This window comes from Cydia pomonella, chromosome 14 (genome assembly GCF_033807575.1).
Source record: "Cydia pomonella isolate Wapato2018A chromosome 14, ilCydPomo1, whole genome shotgun sequence".
Lineage (NCBI taxonomy): Eukaryota > Metazoa > Arthropoda > Insecta > Lepidoptera > Tortricidae > Cydia > Cydia pomonella.
Window position 1 is genome coordinate 11,160,821 of NC_084716.1, and position 16,398 is coordinate 11,177,218.

Genomic DNA, 16,398 nt, shown 5'->3' on the forward strand with positions numbered 1-16,398 from the left:
ACTTTGCTAATCCGCAAAATAATAACGGGAGTCAATTAGTGCTAACCCGTGATACTTGCACATTTTTTGCATGCAATTATTTGGGAAAATTAACCCCAAAAAGAAATACGCAAATAAATATAACAAACCACATCACCGCGTGAGTGCGCAAGCGTTAGCTAGACGGCTGTGTGTATCGCGGATATAATGTTATTTTTATGAGTTTTAGCAAAAAAAGTAATTGATGAGTTCGATCAAAAATAAAATTGACCATTCTTAGAAGCAATTTCCATGTTTTTATCTTTTGTGCAAAAAATGTGACAAATTTTTAAGGTGCGTTATATCGCTAGTGATTTTTTTTTATCGAGCAAAAGTCAAGAAATGAGTGATACATAAAGGCCTCAAGATTGCTAATAATGTTTTTGGCAACCGCATCTGGAAAACGATTTTTCAAAAATTCTGCTAGCTGAACCTACTGCACCTTAATCGAAAAAAAAGAACTGCTCGGGGTCAGAGTGGTCGAATTAAAACCAAGGGAAAAAGGTCAACGAATATGTTATAGCTTTTTATTTTAGTACTGTTATTGTTAAAAGTCTAACGTCACCAACTATATTCAAAACCGTGAACAGCCCTCAGGCTTTACAATGCTTCGACCTTCACGTAGTCGACCACCAGCTCGGGCTGGATCCAACTTGCCTTCCAGGAGCGGTTCTTCCAGAAATTGGAGGCGGCGTTGACCTGGCCGTTCCTCCAGGGTTTGGGGGCGTTAGAGTCGTTCGAGTCGTGGAATTCGGCGTCACCTCCCACCGCCACGCCGAGGGTCAGGTAGAACTGCAATGAAACGAGTAAGATTGTAGCATTTGTAGCATAGTGGCTCGGTGGTCGCTGAACCATTGGCAGTCCGTGGAAGCATTTGGGAGCCTAGCCATGATGACGTTCATGTATTGAAATCGAAATCGAACCAATCGAAAAGGTAAAATGTACCAGAATGACAGCTGCAATGAAAAGTTACGGAATCATTGCCATGCATTATTTAAGTTTCGTTTGGAGTTTTCTACGAACGATTGTCACTTGGCTTCTGGAAAACGACATCGAAAGCGAAAGAACTTGGGAATTCGTTGCAAGGCGTGATACCGTTGGCCTGGATCCCAGTGCAGCTCTCAGGAAGCTTGCCGCGCAGCCCATTTGGCGGCCGGCTCCACAGTCGTGTATACCTCGCCGTAGACAAACAAGACCAGGGATTCAGGAATACGACATAGAAAGGGAAAGGACTTACGAATTCGTTAAAGGGCGCAATGCCGTTGGCCTGCTTGCTGCGAAGCTTGCCCCGCAGCCCGTTGGCGGCTGGCTCTACAGTCGCATATACCTCACCGTCCACGGACAGGACCAAAGATTCTGGAAAAAGACAGTTTTGGTAAGTTTCGGACTTTCTTCATCAGAAGCTTTTCCAAGGTCTGGCTATTCTCTGTCAAGTAAACAATAGACTCGTAGATCGTAATGTAATAACTATGTGCACTTATGAACTTTACTACCTGACTGTATGAGGTTTATTATAAATCGTAGTATCGTTTTTGCTTAGAATGGTTAAATGTTGAAAATCACTCTTTAAATGGATTTTTAAGGTCTGGCCAAACTAGCTAAGACGCTAGGAGAGCCTTCCGACCTTCTATTATTTTTTCTTACTCACCAGGAGTCCACTTAACGGAATACACATGGAAGTCATCACTCCATGCTGTCTCCGACTCTGGTTTCGTGACCAACAGGGCGTCGTGGCATCTCGAGTCCAGAACGGGGCCTCCGTACAGTTTCTGCAAGAACAGGAGTTCAATAATGCTGTTCTCTTAGTAGATCACATTAATCGTATTGCCAGCTTATACATGTTTCACTACTGAGCACAGACCAATCCTCATTGTATTTACAAGAGCGTTTGAGCTATAGCCCAATGCGGATTAGGGACGTCGCTTTTATGTACGACGATAGACATTTGTGTGTTCAAATACCATAAAACAGTCACTGGGACCACATAAGTTTGCCGGGGACCAAACAGGAGATGGTCGGAGTACTGGTGGGACTGCCTGAATACATACAACAAAGAGTGGCAGAGCATGCATTCGATAGAGCCAGGTTTCGAGAAATAGGGGAGGCGTTTCTCCATCAGTAGGATACTTTAACCAAGCTATACATATAATGTTTTATTCGAATAAAGTTTACCTTATTCAGGTTTGCGTTGCCACGAGCGCTGGCGATCTTCAGAATACCAGTGTTCCTGCTGTTAATACCGAACTGCTTCAAGAACGGCTCAAGCAATATCTCTGGAAAATAAATAAGGAGTTAATTAATAACATGAAAGACGTTCACTGGTAAATAAAAGTCTTTCTCAATACTCTATATGTGGAATGGTTTTTTAAAGCTATATCACTCTGCGTCTTTCTTTAAAGATTTTTTTTTATCTGCGTGCCTCTCCAACATAACTACGCTTGAATCTAAAGACAATACTACTTACCCGGGTAGATCCAATCGCCCTTAGGGAACTTGGCTCTGACGCTGACGATGCCGTACTTGAAGGCGAATCCGAGCTTGCTGGTGATACGGCCGCTGATTACGGGCGGGACAGCTCGTCCGCTCTGCTCGGTTTGGTCCACTGAGCACTGGTCTGATTCTCCGGATGTGCATCTGAATAATAATTCCAAATTATAAATCGTCCAACAGGGCTGTTGACTGTAGTTAACATAAATTAGACACATCACACATCACCTAAAATGTACTAGAAAATTATAGGAAAATCATATCATAGTAATTTTTAAGGACACAATTATCGAAAAAACTAACTTCTTCATGATATGATGTTTTCAATATTTCTTTCGGCGCAGGTTCCTGTTACAGGAATGCCCTGAAATTTATATTCAGAGCGTTTCGAGATAAAATAAACCGATTTAGGGGGTATGCGTTATTAATTTCTGAAAATCGTTAAATATGGGACACCCTAATGTATATGAACAAGTATGTTAACAGGTAATTATTGTTTTAGTTATGTGACAGACCAGATGGGATGAGGTCATTATTCTGAAGTCCTCCGTTTTTCTTATACGCTGGGACATAGCAGAGATCTCAAGAAGTCTTACCCAGTGCTGAGATCCAAGTTGGTATATAAAGAAGCGGTTTCGTTAAACTGTTCCGAAGTGGTGATGTGGAGTTCTCCGTTCTGCACAGACACGGCTGAAGCTTGGTATGAAACGAAGGGAACCTCCTGAAATAAGAAAATTACAAAACTTTAAAACAGCAGTTATGTTACATGGAATAATTATATCTCTATAAGTGATTGACTTGAAATTTTCATCAGGATCTCACTTTGTTTTTAAAAATGTTTCCCGGCTCAAATACGACTGGACCAGTTTGAAAAATTCTAATTTAATTTGAAACGCTTGTAACATAGTTCTGTCTGTGGTTCTGTCATCAAGTTAGAATGTTATGAATGTTATGATGGAATCCTGGATAAATCAAGGGAACGCTTGATATATATTACTGGCACGCATAAATATTTAAAGTCCCTTAAGTACCGGTTTAAGACATGTTGATGTCATAAGGATTTCTGGACCATGGTTTTCCCCTTCGCGGAGTTGATTCCTGAGGTTTTAGGCTTCCCTAGACGTGGTGCCTTAAGGAACAGTTTATTTGCTTAATGATTAATTCGGCACTTGGTCAATGTGGTAAGCCCTGGAGAAAATGCAGGCTGTACTTACCGGGTGTTCGGTCGGGATATAGTTTTCAACCTGCCACACGTCTTTGTTGAGCGTGTCGAATTTCTCCTCAAACACAACTTGACCCTTGCAGACGGTGCCTCCTTTCTGCAAGCGAGTGGCCGAGAGCTCACAGGCCTTGGTGGTTGTGCTCTCGACCTCAGGGTACTGAGGGTATACGGGCCGCTCGGGTAATGGGGTGAATGTGGCGAAATCTGGGGGAATTAAATATTAACATGAGTATCTTAAAGCAGATTACGTAGGTTTAGGGGACTACGGCACGAAGGTAAAATTTTGTAAACGTGTAAGCACTTTCTTGTACACAATTTATACTATATTATAATCATAAGAAATGTAGGTAAAAATACGAACTTTTCCATATAAAGGATCTCTTTCAGCTAACCGTAGTGTCTAAACGGGATTTTTTCACTTAAAGTCAGTAGCTTCATAAACCACATTATTTAAGTATAGTATAGTTGTATTGTATTTAAGTTATTTGGAAGTTGTTTCACGTTGTTTTTGTACGATATACGGAAAAACGATGCCATGTAATAAATTTGCCATGATAGAAGAAAAAGCGGCCAAGTGCAAGTCGGACTCGCCCATGAAGGGTTCCGTAGCATTTATGACGTATAAAAAAAACTACTTACTAGATCTCGTTCTAACCAATTTTCGGTGGAAGTTTGCATGGTAATGTATATCATATATTTTTTTTAGATTTTTCATTCTGTTATTTTAGAAGTTACAGGGGGGGGGGGGGGGGACACACATTTTTTCCACTTTGGAAGTGTCTCTCGTGCAAACTATTCAGTTTAGAAAAAAAAATTATTAGAAACCTAAATATCATTTTTGAAGACCTATCCATAGCTACCCTACACGTATGGGTTTGATGATAAATTTTTTATTTTATTTTATGACGTATTAAAAAAAACTACTTACTAGATCTCGTTCAAACCAATTTTCGGTGGAAGTTTGCATGGTAATGTATATCATATATTTTTTTTAGATTTTTCATACTGTTATTTTAGAAGTTACAGGGGGGGGGGGGACACATTTTACCACTTTGGAAGTGTCCCTCGCGCAAACTATTTAGTTTAGAAAAAAAAATGATATTAGAAACCTCAATATCATTTTTGAAGACCTATCCATAGATACCCCACACGTATGGGATTGATGAAAAAAGATTTTTTTGGGTTTCAGTTCTAAGTATGGGGAACCCCCAAAAATTTTTTTTTTTTTGCAGTTTTGTGTGAAAATCTTAATGCGGTTCATGGAATACATCTACTTACCAAGTTTGAACAGTATAGCTCTTATAGTTTCGGAAAAAAGTGGCTGTGACATAATCGGACAGACAGACGGACATGACGAATCTATAAGGGTTCCGTTATTTGCCATTTGGCTACGGAACCCTAAAATGGCAAAGTTTCTGTGCCTATTTGGCATCAAAAAAATTATAACGTTTATATTTCGCGAAATGTGACGTTATCGTCATACAAGCTCGTGATAAAGAATCTCTGTCTGTAACCTATGACCTAAAAGAAGTTATTTTTGATATCGGAATTAAAATTCCTCTTACAAACACGATATTTTTTCATTTGGGTTGGGATTTGTGACCACCGCCATACAAGAGGCGGGCACAGATGGGAATGATGTGTATGTAGCGCCTATTCCTATTTGTGCCCGGCTGGGACAGATGGGAATACACGGTTATAGACGGACTGCAACCCGGCTGCAATTTGTATGGCAACTGTGCAATCGGCATGCAGTCAGAGTGCGGTTCCCATATAAATTACGTCCAGGTTGCACTCCGCCTGTACTGTACTGGCCCATACATAGGTATGTAATGTAATATGTATGTGTCTATTTTATAGGTATATATTGTTGTCTAGTACCCACAACACAAGTTTTATTGTGTTTACTGCGGGGTTAGGTGGATTTGTGTAAAATTGTCCCATTATATTTATTTATTTATATTGTAGTAACTAAAGGGGTTTCGGTACTCCGAAAATTGTTAACCTTTTTCCAGGTCTCTTAGTTCCAGGACTGTTGTTTGTAAGAAATGAGTGCGACCACTCACCATCAACTATGTAAGTGAGACTGTCTCTGATGTATCCATCGTTCTTGATGGCCACAAACGCGAGGTACTCAATCCTGTCACCCTTCTCTAGCTGGACTTCGGGAAGGTCCACCACCCAGAACCTCTGGCCGTTGATCTCGACGGGCGACCCGGTCTCCCCGCCGTGGAAATCCAATTTAGTGAAGGTGTCCTTCTTGACCAATTGACCTTGGATGAGAAAGTATACCACATCGGTGGCGTCTGGAAAAAAATCAAATAGTTTTATTTTTTAACGCAAAATGCTAAGTTCTTCTGCCTATGTCTGAATCTATCGGTACATATGCTTACTACTGATTTGTGAAATTGTTTACTTAATAGGTGAAGTAATAAAAGAAGTAGGTAAGTACCATTAACCGAGCGTTAGCGTTAGCGAAAGGCCTCCCTTTCAGCTTGGGCATAAATGCTTTCGTTTCCGTATCTCCCCTTCTTAAGGTCGCATTTCTCAACCGATTCTCGTGAAATTTTGTGAGCAGATTTGGTAGTTCGATATAATTTTTCTGTCGTTCCTTTTTTTGGTATATTATAAAGTTCGAAATGAACGGACTTAAGCGCCAGTAAGGTCTATGGCGCTTAAGACCATTGTGAGTTCCCTGTGCTAATTACTCAAAGAAGTAAGTTTTTTTTTAAGCGTATTGCTAGGTCCACTAGTTTATGTATGTATAGGTAAAATATTTAAATCGAAATGATGTTACGTATCGGACTTACCAGGGATGGATGCCCGAAATCCTTTCGGTTGAAAAACCTGGATGGTTGGTTCGGGAACTCTATAACTAGTCGTATCAGCCTTTGCGCTGGCGCAGAACAAAGCTACCACAAACACACAATATAGCTCCTTGACCGCCATTTTGATAATGAGACAAGTCGAAACTAAGTGCTTTTTATTTACATACCCGGAATGATAACGGAGTCAAATGGCACGGATTGGAGGGTGAGATGTTATAATTATCTTTTGGTAATGAGATTGTTTATGCTTGCTTGAGATGTTTTTGATTTGATTATCAGGAATGTCATCAGGAGCTTAGTACTTAGTTAAATAAGTAGAATTATCGATTTGAAATTTGGAATAGTTAAGAACAATGCTAACCCGGACACATTTATAGTATTATTTATTTTATTTTATGTTTATTAAGTATGTAAAATGCCCAATATGAAGAGCTTCAAAAAAAATCAAAAAAATCAAAATATCTTTATTTTGCATAAAATATGGTACACAGGATTGACTTAGTAAAGAAGCACATGCATATTTTACCAGCAACTGGCATGCAAAAACACAAACACGCATACATCTACTTCTTATAATTACAACAAAAAAAAACAAATGTCATACTTAATCTAATTACAATTATCAGTGTCTAATCATATCGGAAATAGTCAAAAAATTCATCAATTGAATAAAAACACTCTTGTACTAAACAACTTTTAAGTTTACGCTTAAAAAGACTAAATGGTAATGATTTCAGTTCGTCTTGATGGAGACAGTTATAAATTTTTATTGCCATACATTAGTATTGTATGGAAAGAGCGCTTACTGCTCTTTCCATACAATACTGTCTTTTTTGCGGGTATGACGAGACGATTAGGGTATCTTGTATTAAACTGACAAATGTCCTTAAACGTAGTAAAAAGTTCAGGATGCATTCTAACAAACAAACAAATTTCATATAAATACATGCTTGGCGCAGTCAGTAGTTTCATATTTCTAAATAGAGGTCTGCATGAGGTCATTATGTCTACATTACAAATAGCTCTAAACTCTAATGCACTGTTTTTGTGCTAACAGTGCTTGATTTGCATAACTTTAATTCCCCCAAACAAGAATACCATATCTAAGTACAGAGCAAACATAGCCATGATACGCCTGTATTGCAGTCTCATTACTGCTAATTTTTGTCAACCTCCATAAGGCATATGCAAACGAATTTACTCTACTGCATACTTCATTAATATGTTCATTCCAGGATAAAGTATCATCCACGCATATACCTAAAAAGTTAGTCTGATGGGACTCCGTTACAATTTGATTTAAAAAAGTAACTGTGAGAGGTTGTTTGAGAGCATTCCTATTTACGAACTGGATGAATGTTGTCTTTTGTAAATTAACATTCAAATTATTCTGGTTTAACCAGGTTACAATGTTTTTGATTGTGTCATTAATGTCATTGTTATATGTCCTAGGGTCACTACAAGCTTAAATTGTACATTCCAAAACATTTTTTAATTTTCTTTTATAGTGAAAAAAAAACTTTATTTATGAAGAAAAATGTGAAAAAAGTACCATTATGTATCTCCGAAGTTTACCGAAGAAAAATTATGAAATTTTCACATAATATGAATATACATTTTACAGGAAAAATATAAACAGACCTCTATCTTGGTAACTTTTTTAATTAACAAAAAACATTTCTGAATTCAGTGTGCAATTTAACCAACTTTACATGTGTCTATTACACTTGAAATTTCTGATATTACATTAAAACCACCTTTTTTCAAATATAAGAACAATTTTTGAAATCGGTTCACGTGATAAAGAATTATCCTCGACAAACCAACATACTTGCACATCGCGCAAATTAGTTAGACCATTTGCCGATAGATGGCGCTGTACCTACATAATTATACTTAGTTTAGGTACTTCAGTACCCCTAGTGTAAATTTTATCGACATCATAACGTGACGAACGCGTTTGCGTTAAGTCTCATTTTGTATAGGATTTTGAGTTTCCAAAACGTCCCGCTTGGCGTGCTCTTTCTAAATCCAATACAAAATGAGACTAAACGCAAACGCGTACGTCACGTTTCAAAATCGAATTTATTTACACTAGGGGTACTGATCAAAAGTCTTTATAGTTACACGAGATAATTCAAAGTTTTGTACGGAACCCTCGGTGCGCGAGTAAAACGAACTCGCCGGTTTTTTTTTAAGTCTGCGCAGACTTGTAAATGACCCGACTCTACGATGCGAGTTTTATTTTAGATAGGTAGGTATTTGTTTCTTAATATTTAAGCAGGGACTTGAGATGGTCTAGTGACGATATATATCATAACAATAAATCATTATTTTAGTGTAAAGCAAGCAGAGCATAAATTGCATAGAGACGCGCTGCACCGCATTGAGGGCTCCAACTGCGATAGAGTCATTGTTGTCAGTTCGCGTGATGCGATAGCGGAAGTAAAAGAGTTCCCGCTTAGATTAACGCTTAGATTAAAGTATCTGCGGTAGATTCCGCTTATCTCGTAATGACATCGAAGGAAAATGACAAACAGGGGGCCTACCGACCGCGAAAACCGAAATTCGCAAATTACGGGGATCTTTCTCTTTTCCTCTCACTAAAGACGTAATTAGAGTGACAGCGAAAAATGCCAGCAATAAACGAACTTCGATTTTCGCGGTTTCCAGGTCATACTCAGCAGATAACGTACAAAGCGTAGTCGATTAACATCCTAATTTTCTTACATTTTCCCAATATGCGAAAAATTACCCATATGTGCCACACAGCTCTGTGCAGAGAAAGGAGCGAGGTAAGGCTACGAAATTTCATTAATATTAAATAAAACTGTATATTAAATGGGCACCGCTAACTTTATTTCAGGAATAAATATTATACATTTAACTAATATTATTACTGTGAACAGCTGAAATCGAAGGACAAGCAGAAGACACCATGACCCATTTCATGTTAACAGCATCCACCTGCAATAAAACGAAAAATATTAAGGAAAAACTAAGTTTTTTGTTACTAGTTATGTATGTTAGCAATGTATGTTAATTTAGCTTAGTTCAAGATAATTATTTTTGTGAGAAGATAATATTAATTTCTATATACCTTCTTACAAATTGATGACGTAATAAAATAATACTTATATAATTGGTAATTATTAAGTGTAATGGTGAATTTTAAAAATTGTACGTAGTTAAGCGTAGTTAAGGATCTGTAATGGTTTTAATTGATTCCAATGTGTTGCAAAAAGTAACCAAGTAAAATCTATTATTTTAATTTATTACACCTAATTCATACACTAATACGTTTATACGCTAACCCACAACTAAGCAGAAACTATTTAATTCTAGTTACACAATGGAATCAATTAACTTAACACTAATTGCAAGTCCTTAACTATGTACACATTTTGTAATTCACCAATAATTGAATTGTGATTACTATTGTTTGAGTGTTAGTTATTGTTTTTAAGTAAAAGTTATCATACAGGTATGAGTATCATTATATAGTTTTTCTGATAACCTATTAACTCTGCGTGTTATTATGACTAAAATTTATTAAATAGTATCGTGTGGTTAAAAAATACATGCATAGTATTGGGTTATGTAAAATTTACATTTACATTGTAAATGTCCCAATATTTGACACCCTAATTTTAATAAAGTCGATTATTCGAGCTATTTGATAAACAGCGGATAAACAATAATCTATGTATAAATAAACCATCGGTTTAAATGTTTGCAAGTACCTGGTTTGGTTGAGCAGTCAGAGCAGTTGTCCTCGCAAGAGCAGTCGTCCTTGCAAGCAGCTCCTTCTTTGCACGTGTCTAGAAATGTTAAAACATTGTTGACATCACAATTGTTCAAAAAACATGAATCATATGTAACAGAACATTGACCAAAATTTATTATAAAAAAAAAATACAGATCTTCGGGGTTACATAACACGTTAGAATAACGCAGCCATCCGTTTGCCTATAGATTCAATGTTACTTAGAGAGGTATCCTTTTATTAAAAAGGGGACTTAATTTACAAGTTTTAAGCATTTTACAAGTTTCAATAGTCACGTGTCCTATTTTGTCAGATTTATGTGAAAAGTGGACAGACTTATCGGGGCTACGTCACGATTTGTTATACAGAAAAGTAGATTAATATATTATAGTTATCTATTAATATTTATGTTCATGTTCTTAATTATCAAGGCATATAAATCTTAAATCATTTGAGAAGAATGAGTTTACCAAACGAGTATTATTCTTATATCAACTTTACTGTTTAGACTAAAAACAAAACTCAAATTGTATAAATTCAAACAGTTCAGCATATCACTTACCTTTGCATGGTTCGCAGGGGGCAGGCATTTTTTTTAAAGTATCTTGGAACGACCAACTGAAGCCAAAGCAACTTTAGGTGTGATGTAAGACACTTGTTAATTGCTTTTATATGATAAATAGTTTACCAGAAATCATTCAACCATAAAGGTCAGCTTTAGACAGTTTTTAGGACGTGTAAGAAGTATCCTTGGAGAAACAAAGATGGTTCGTTCAGTACTAAACCGCAGTGAACAAGTGTACACGGCCATCATACAACCGATATCTGGGACAGCACGACGGGGCATAAGTAAAAGCATTACTGCCTCTTCTGGTGTAGCAAAAGTCATTCAGGCATCTTGAATTTCTGTAAGCCTCGCGAGTTTGTGAGACACAACGCCTCTGGTGAGTTTTGTTACTTAACGATCCGATCATAATAACAAAACAGAATTGATATAACATCACAAACAAATTATTAAGAAATTATAAGGTGTTGAAATCGTTGGGAATTTTTTTTTGCTCGCTTTAGATACATATATCTTAACCTTAAACCCATATTAGAATCTTTCTAATACCTAGAAGTTTAGTAACATGTATCTTTAAGAAGTATATGCTCGTCAAGAATGCAGAAAGTGTTGAAAAAGTTAAGTTCCAGATATGTCCGATATACATAAACCTTAAAACTTCCCCATTTGGGTAATTACTTAATTAATTTGCTACATTGTTTACAAACAAATCAACCGTCCGTCACGCCTAGTTAGCGATGACGTCAGTTAAAATGCAGCTGTAAAAACCAAGGTGCGTTTTTCTTCTAAACTGCAAGCACTGTTGACCCGTCTTAGTGTTGTTTGCGTCATCTTAGGTCCGTACCATAAAGTCCAAAATGGTTTGACTCGGCTGCTTTTATAATTGGTTTCTTGGAAATCAAACATCAAAGTTTGAATAAATGTGCAACAGGACGTATTGGTACAGTTAGTTGTTGGATTCCAAGGCGGTGTAGTTCATTTGTCTCTTCCCGTTGAATTTATCTGAATATCGCAATTATGTTATTGTTACCAACAGACCGTACGTATTTATTTATTTTATTTTATTTGCGTCATTCAGTAAAGTAAATATCCTAGAGATAAACACTGAACCAAAAGCCCCTAGTTGCCACCTACTTAATTCCAAGCAACAGAGATGACAATAGGGGGGGTCAAGCATTACACGAGCTGTCAAATACTAGGACGTTTACCTTATATTTAATTTAGGTTACTATTAAAAGTACAAAGATTTGAAAAAATAAAATGTAGGTCTTACTATTAGAAAACCCGCTAAAGTAACATATGAGGTACTATATCTAGGGCATTTATTTGTGTGTTGAACACCAATATTCGTTCCTGAGTCATGGGTGTTTCTTTGTATATAAGTATGTATTTATCTATATACGTATGTATATCGTCGACTAGTACCCACAGCACAAGCTTTGCTTAGTTTGGGGCTAGGTCGGTCTGTGTAAGATTGTCCCCAAATATTTATTTATTTATCTTTGATTGCTCCTTCCTTTCTGCAAAATACGCTGTAACTTTTTGTTGTTGATTTCAGACGAAGCGGTCGAGTTTGGACAGCATCATTGCGTCCCAGGATGCGATTGTCATTGCATTCGCGTTGACAGTAAGTGAATTAATGTTTAGGTAATTAATAGGAGTCTACTTTGTATCCGTCCATATATCCGCTATTCCCTATACTTACACGATCAAACCCACCGTACCGTTACCGTTTCATCCCTTGGTTAACAATTTATTGTTATTTTGTTTCTTGCGCTATACACGTCCCTAAGGAGTATATACAAAAAGGAATATACTTAAACATTCGCACGGTTCTGTACCCCTAGTGTAAATAAATTCGATTTCGAAACGTGACGTACGCGTTTGCGTTAAGTCTCATTTTGTATGGGTTTTTGAACAGCGCGCCAAGCGGGACGTTTTGGAAAGTCAAAAATCTCATACAAAATGACACTTAACGCAAACGCGTACGTCACGTTTCGCTGTCGAAAATATTTACACTAGGGGTACGGGTTGGCTTCGGCAGTACAGTTGGTAGAGCGTTCGGTCCGGTGTTCTGAAAGGTCGTTAGTTCCATCATGCCTGAAGCGGTGATTTTTTTTTATTTTACCGTCAATTTAAAGTCCGCTAATTTTGTAAAACATTTGTTGGCCATTATCTACATTACCTATTTATAATATTCGACGAGAAAATTTAAAACGAATGTTTCCTAATTTGTTAAAATATATTCGGAAAAATAAACTACATAAATGTATTAAATCATTGAGTAAATAATCTAGGTACCTACGTAGGTACATTATTATTGGAATCGGAAATACCTACTTCTAATTTATTAATTCCTATTTCTTTTAATTTCAGGTACTTGCATGAAGAAATGTTTATGGAACAATTAATCGAATAATATTTATTTCGCTCCGTTTTTTGGAGATTTCCGCAACTTGATAGCGAAATTGTGGGAAAACCTGCAGGTACAAAAAAATGCTCCTACAGTATCTATTAAACATATTATTGCAGAGTTGCGCCAAGCGATCCGTAAACTTGAACCTCGTTCGTCATTTGGTCCCGATTGTATTCCACCTTTCTTTGTTAAGGACTGTTTGGCGGCTCTGATTAAACTAGAGTTGTGGCGTTCTCGAGAAAGTTCTCTGTTTTTTATGGGAAACCTTCTCGCTTGTGAGTATTTGTCATTGGAAATGGAGAACGTTCTAGAGCCTTTGCTTTATATTTACAATTGTTGTCTTAATCAATTTACGTAACAAAAAAGATGCAAGGTATTAAGAGTAAAGCCAATTCTGAAAACTACTTCTAACGATGTTATTTCGTGTGGTACCGTAGACACGGATATTGTTTTTACAACCGACTTATCGGATTCTCTAGAATTTGGTAATCATAATCACCTACTTACTAGTTACAGTTTTTGTATTTAAATGGATTTATGTCATAAACATAAATGTCAATATTTTGGAAAAGGAAGTTTTTAATCGTAATAATGGCCAGTAGCTATATGGGAAATCAAAATTGACCGTTATTAAAGCGGCCGGACGTATTTAAGTCTCTAGTCTAAACCCAACCCCCGTTGGGTTTAGACTAGAGCAGTTAGTGGTTATACGGGCCAAAAAAATACCCGTGTTTCTATCAGTCTCACCGATGCTATCAATACTTTCGCTCGGTATTTCTACGAGTAGGTGGCATGTATATGCATGAAACTATCCCTATATTTAATGTAAAACGTCCCTAGATCGACCTAGTTGGGACCGTCTTTATAAAATTGTATGATTACTATGTACCTAATTAAATGAATTATTTAGAATCGTGTCCTTGTTTCGATTTTTTCTTCTTCCTTTTGTGTAAATTCTAACGTTTCGACTCATTTTCCCACATTCTGACGTTTGGTATCCAGCGCATCCACTATAAATTAAACATGTATCATTTTATAAATAATAATAATAATACACAATCACCTCTCTTTTTCCGTTGGGGTATAAGAAAAACACAAATGATGCAACATTTATAGCTTGTAAATATATTTATTTGCTTATTATGCCTGAAGAATGATATTATGAAATAGATAATTCTTACACAATACTGTGTAAAAAATGTACGCAAAAATCACATTATTAAAAAAAGCTTTAAATTCATATATGGCATTAAATATATATAACATAATATTTTTTGACAAAAATAAAAGATAAAACATAAAGGCCACGGCGTTTTACAAAAAAAAAGTTGTTTTATGAAATTTTAATTTACCTAGGATTGTATATCATGAAGCCTCGTGAACGTTAGCTGCCACTCCGATGGCGGATTGAACAGTAGCCACCCAAACACGAAAATAAAAGGTTAATTATGTTGATTACTGTAAGGTAAGGTAAGGTCGTCTTGATCTTCTTCTAATTGTAAAGATACGTCGTGGCCGGTGTCGATCTACTTTTTAGGCGTGGTAGCCTCCGCTGCCGGGCGCTTGCAGGCGCAACTGCAGCTTGAGTCGCATTTGCACGACGAGCCGCACTGGTTTGTGCTGCACTTGCAACCTGGAAAACGAGTAATATTGAACTGTGAAATTGTCGACAAGTAAACAATTAGTCTATGGTAATTTAGAGAGTAGTACATTGATAAAGAGTGCATACAATTAGAGCACCTACCCTCCTCCATACCACCCTTGTTAGGGTTCCGTAGCCAAATGGCAAAAAAACGGAACCCTTATAGATTCGTCATGTCTGTCTGTCTGTCTGTCCGTTTATGTCACAGCCACTAAACTTTGGGGGTTCCCTATACTTAGAACTGAAAGTCAAAAAATTTTTTTTCGTCAAACCCATACGTGTGGGGTATCTATGGATAGGTCTTTTAAAATGATATTGAGGTTTTTAATATCATTTTTTTCTAAACTGAATAGTTTGCCCGAGAGACACTTCCAAAGTGGTAAAATGTGTGCCCCCCCCCCCCCCCCCTGTAACTTCTAAAATAAGAGAATGATAAACCTAAAAAATATATGATGTACATTACCATGCAAAATTGCACTGAAAATTGGTTTGAACGAGATCTAGTAAGTCGTTTTTTTTAATACGTCATAAAATTAAAAAAAAAAAATTTTTCATCAAACCCATACGTGTGGGGTATCTATGGATAGGTCTTCAAAAATGATATTGAGATTTTTAATATCATTTTTTTCTAAACTGAATAGTTTGCGCGAGAGACACTTCCAAAGTGGTAAAATGTGTCCCCTCCTGTAACTTCTAAAATAACAGAATGATAAAATTAAAAAATATATATATGATATACATTACCATGCAAACTTCCACCGAAAATTGGTTTGAACGAGATCTACTAAGTAGTTTTTTTTTAATACGTCATAAATGGTACGGAACCCTTCATGGGCGAGTCCGACTCGCACTTGGCCGCTTTTTTTTATTAGTGGGGAAAATGCATTCCGCATACCACTCGGGTGTGGGGGGTGACCCGAGTGGTTATGTGGGACTCCCGTCTAGGCTAGGCTAATGAGGCCACGATAGCGGTAACGCTTGCGTACTCATCCGCGACCCCACCGGCAGCAGCCGCCCACGAGCGGCTCCTTCGCGAAAGCCCGAAGGCCCTTCACGCTAGGCTGGTTTGACGCGCCTTCCTCTTCGGCCTCGTTCTGCAGTGTAGCAGACGGCCCCGAGCCCGCCACAAGGAGGCCACGGGCACCAGAAAACTCCCTAGCGCCTGGCGACAGATGAGGTCCGTGGTTCTGCCGCAAACCACAACTCGGCTGCAGAGGACAGGGAGAACGGCACCCCGTAACACCGACACTCCTCTTCGTCTGCAGCCCCACCAACAACGCCGCTACAGCGCAACGGCCCCGCAGGGGATAGGGAGAGTGGCGCATCGTAATACTATCACGCCTCTTCCCCTGCGATGCCACCTCGGCCATCAAAGATAGGGAGAACGGCTAACCGCAACACCGACACTCCTCATCGACGGTCCATCTCCAACGCGTCACAAGCGGGCTTAACAA

General features: G+C 37.7%; 1 protein-coding gene and 2 long non-coding RNA genes across 4 annotated transcripts; 1 reads left to right on the forward strand and 2 right to left on the reverse strand.

Moving 5' to 3' along the window:
* Positions 1-518: 518 nt before the first annotated feature.
* LOC133524947 (beta-1,3-glucan-binding protein-like) lies at positions 519-6,691 on the reverse strand. Its single transcript, XM_061861109.1, has 9 exons — positions 6,538-6,691; positions 5,794-6,033; positions 3,720-3,931; positions 3,102-3,226; positions 2,483-2,652; positions 2,191-2,291; positions 1,667-1,787; positions 1,256-1,374; positions 519-810 (listed from the first exon to the last, which is right to left on the reverse strand). The coding sequence occupies exons 1-9, from the start codon at positions 6,674-6,676 to the stop codon at positions 619-621; spliced, it is 1,419 nt and encodes a 472-aa protein (XP_061717093.1). The 5' UTR covers positions 6,677-6,691; the 3' UTR covers positions 519-618.
* A 2,701-nt stretch (positions 6,692-9,392) lies between these two features.
* On the reverse strand, positions 9,393-13,212 carry LOC133524948 (uncharacterized). Its single transcript, XR_009800489.1, has 3 exons — positions 10,884-13,212; positions 10,299-10,376; positions 9,393-9,522 (listed from the first exon to the last, which is right to left on the reverse strand). It is a non-coding gene; the product is annotated as an uncharacterized LOC133524948 (long non-coding RNA).
* Positions 11,847-13,826, forward strand: LOC133524949 (uncharacterized). Of its 2 annotated transcripts, none has more exons than XR_009800491.1 (3): positions 11,847-11,925; positions 12,445-12,533; positions 13,263-13,826. It is a non-coding gene; the product is annotated as an uncharacterized LOC133524949 (long non-coding RNA). The 2 variants fall into 2 exon arrangements; XR_009800490.1 differs by having other exon boundaries at positions 12,445-12,513.
* Positions 13,827-16,398: the final 2,572 nt, after the last annotated feature.

Coding starts and splice junctions, on each gene's coding strand:
- LOC133524947 (XM_061861109.1), bottom strand. CDS start 6,676: ATGGCGGTCAAGGAGCTATATTGTGTGTTTGTGGTAGCTTTGTTCTGC. Junction 6,034..6,537: donor ATTTCGGGCATCCATCCCTG/GTAAGTCCGATA, acceptor ATTTTTTTCCAG/ACGCCACCGATGTGGTATAC. Junction 3,227..3,719: donor ATATCCCGACCGAACACCCG/GTAAGTACAGCC, acceptor TTCTTATTTCAG/GAGGTTCCCTTCGTTTCATA.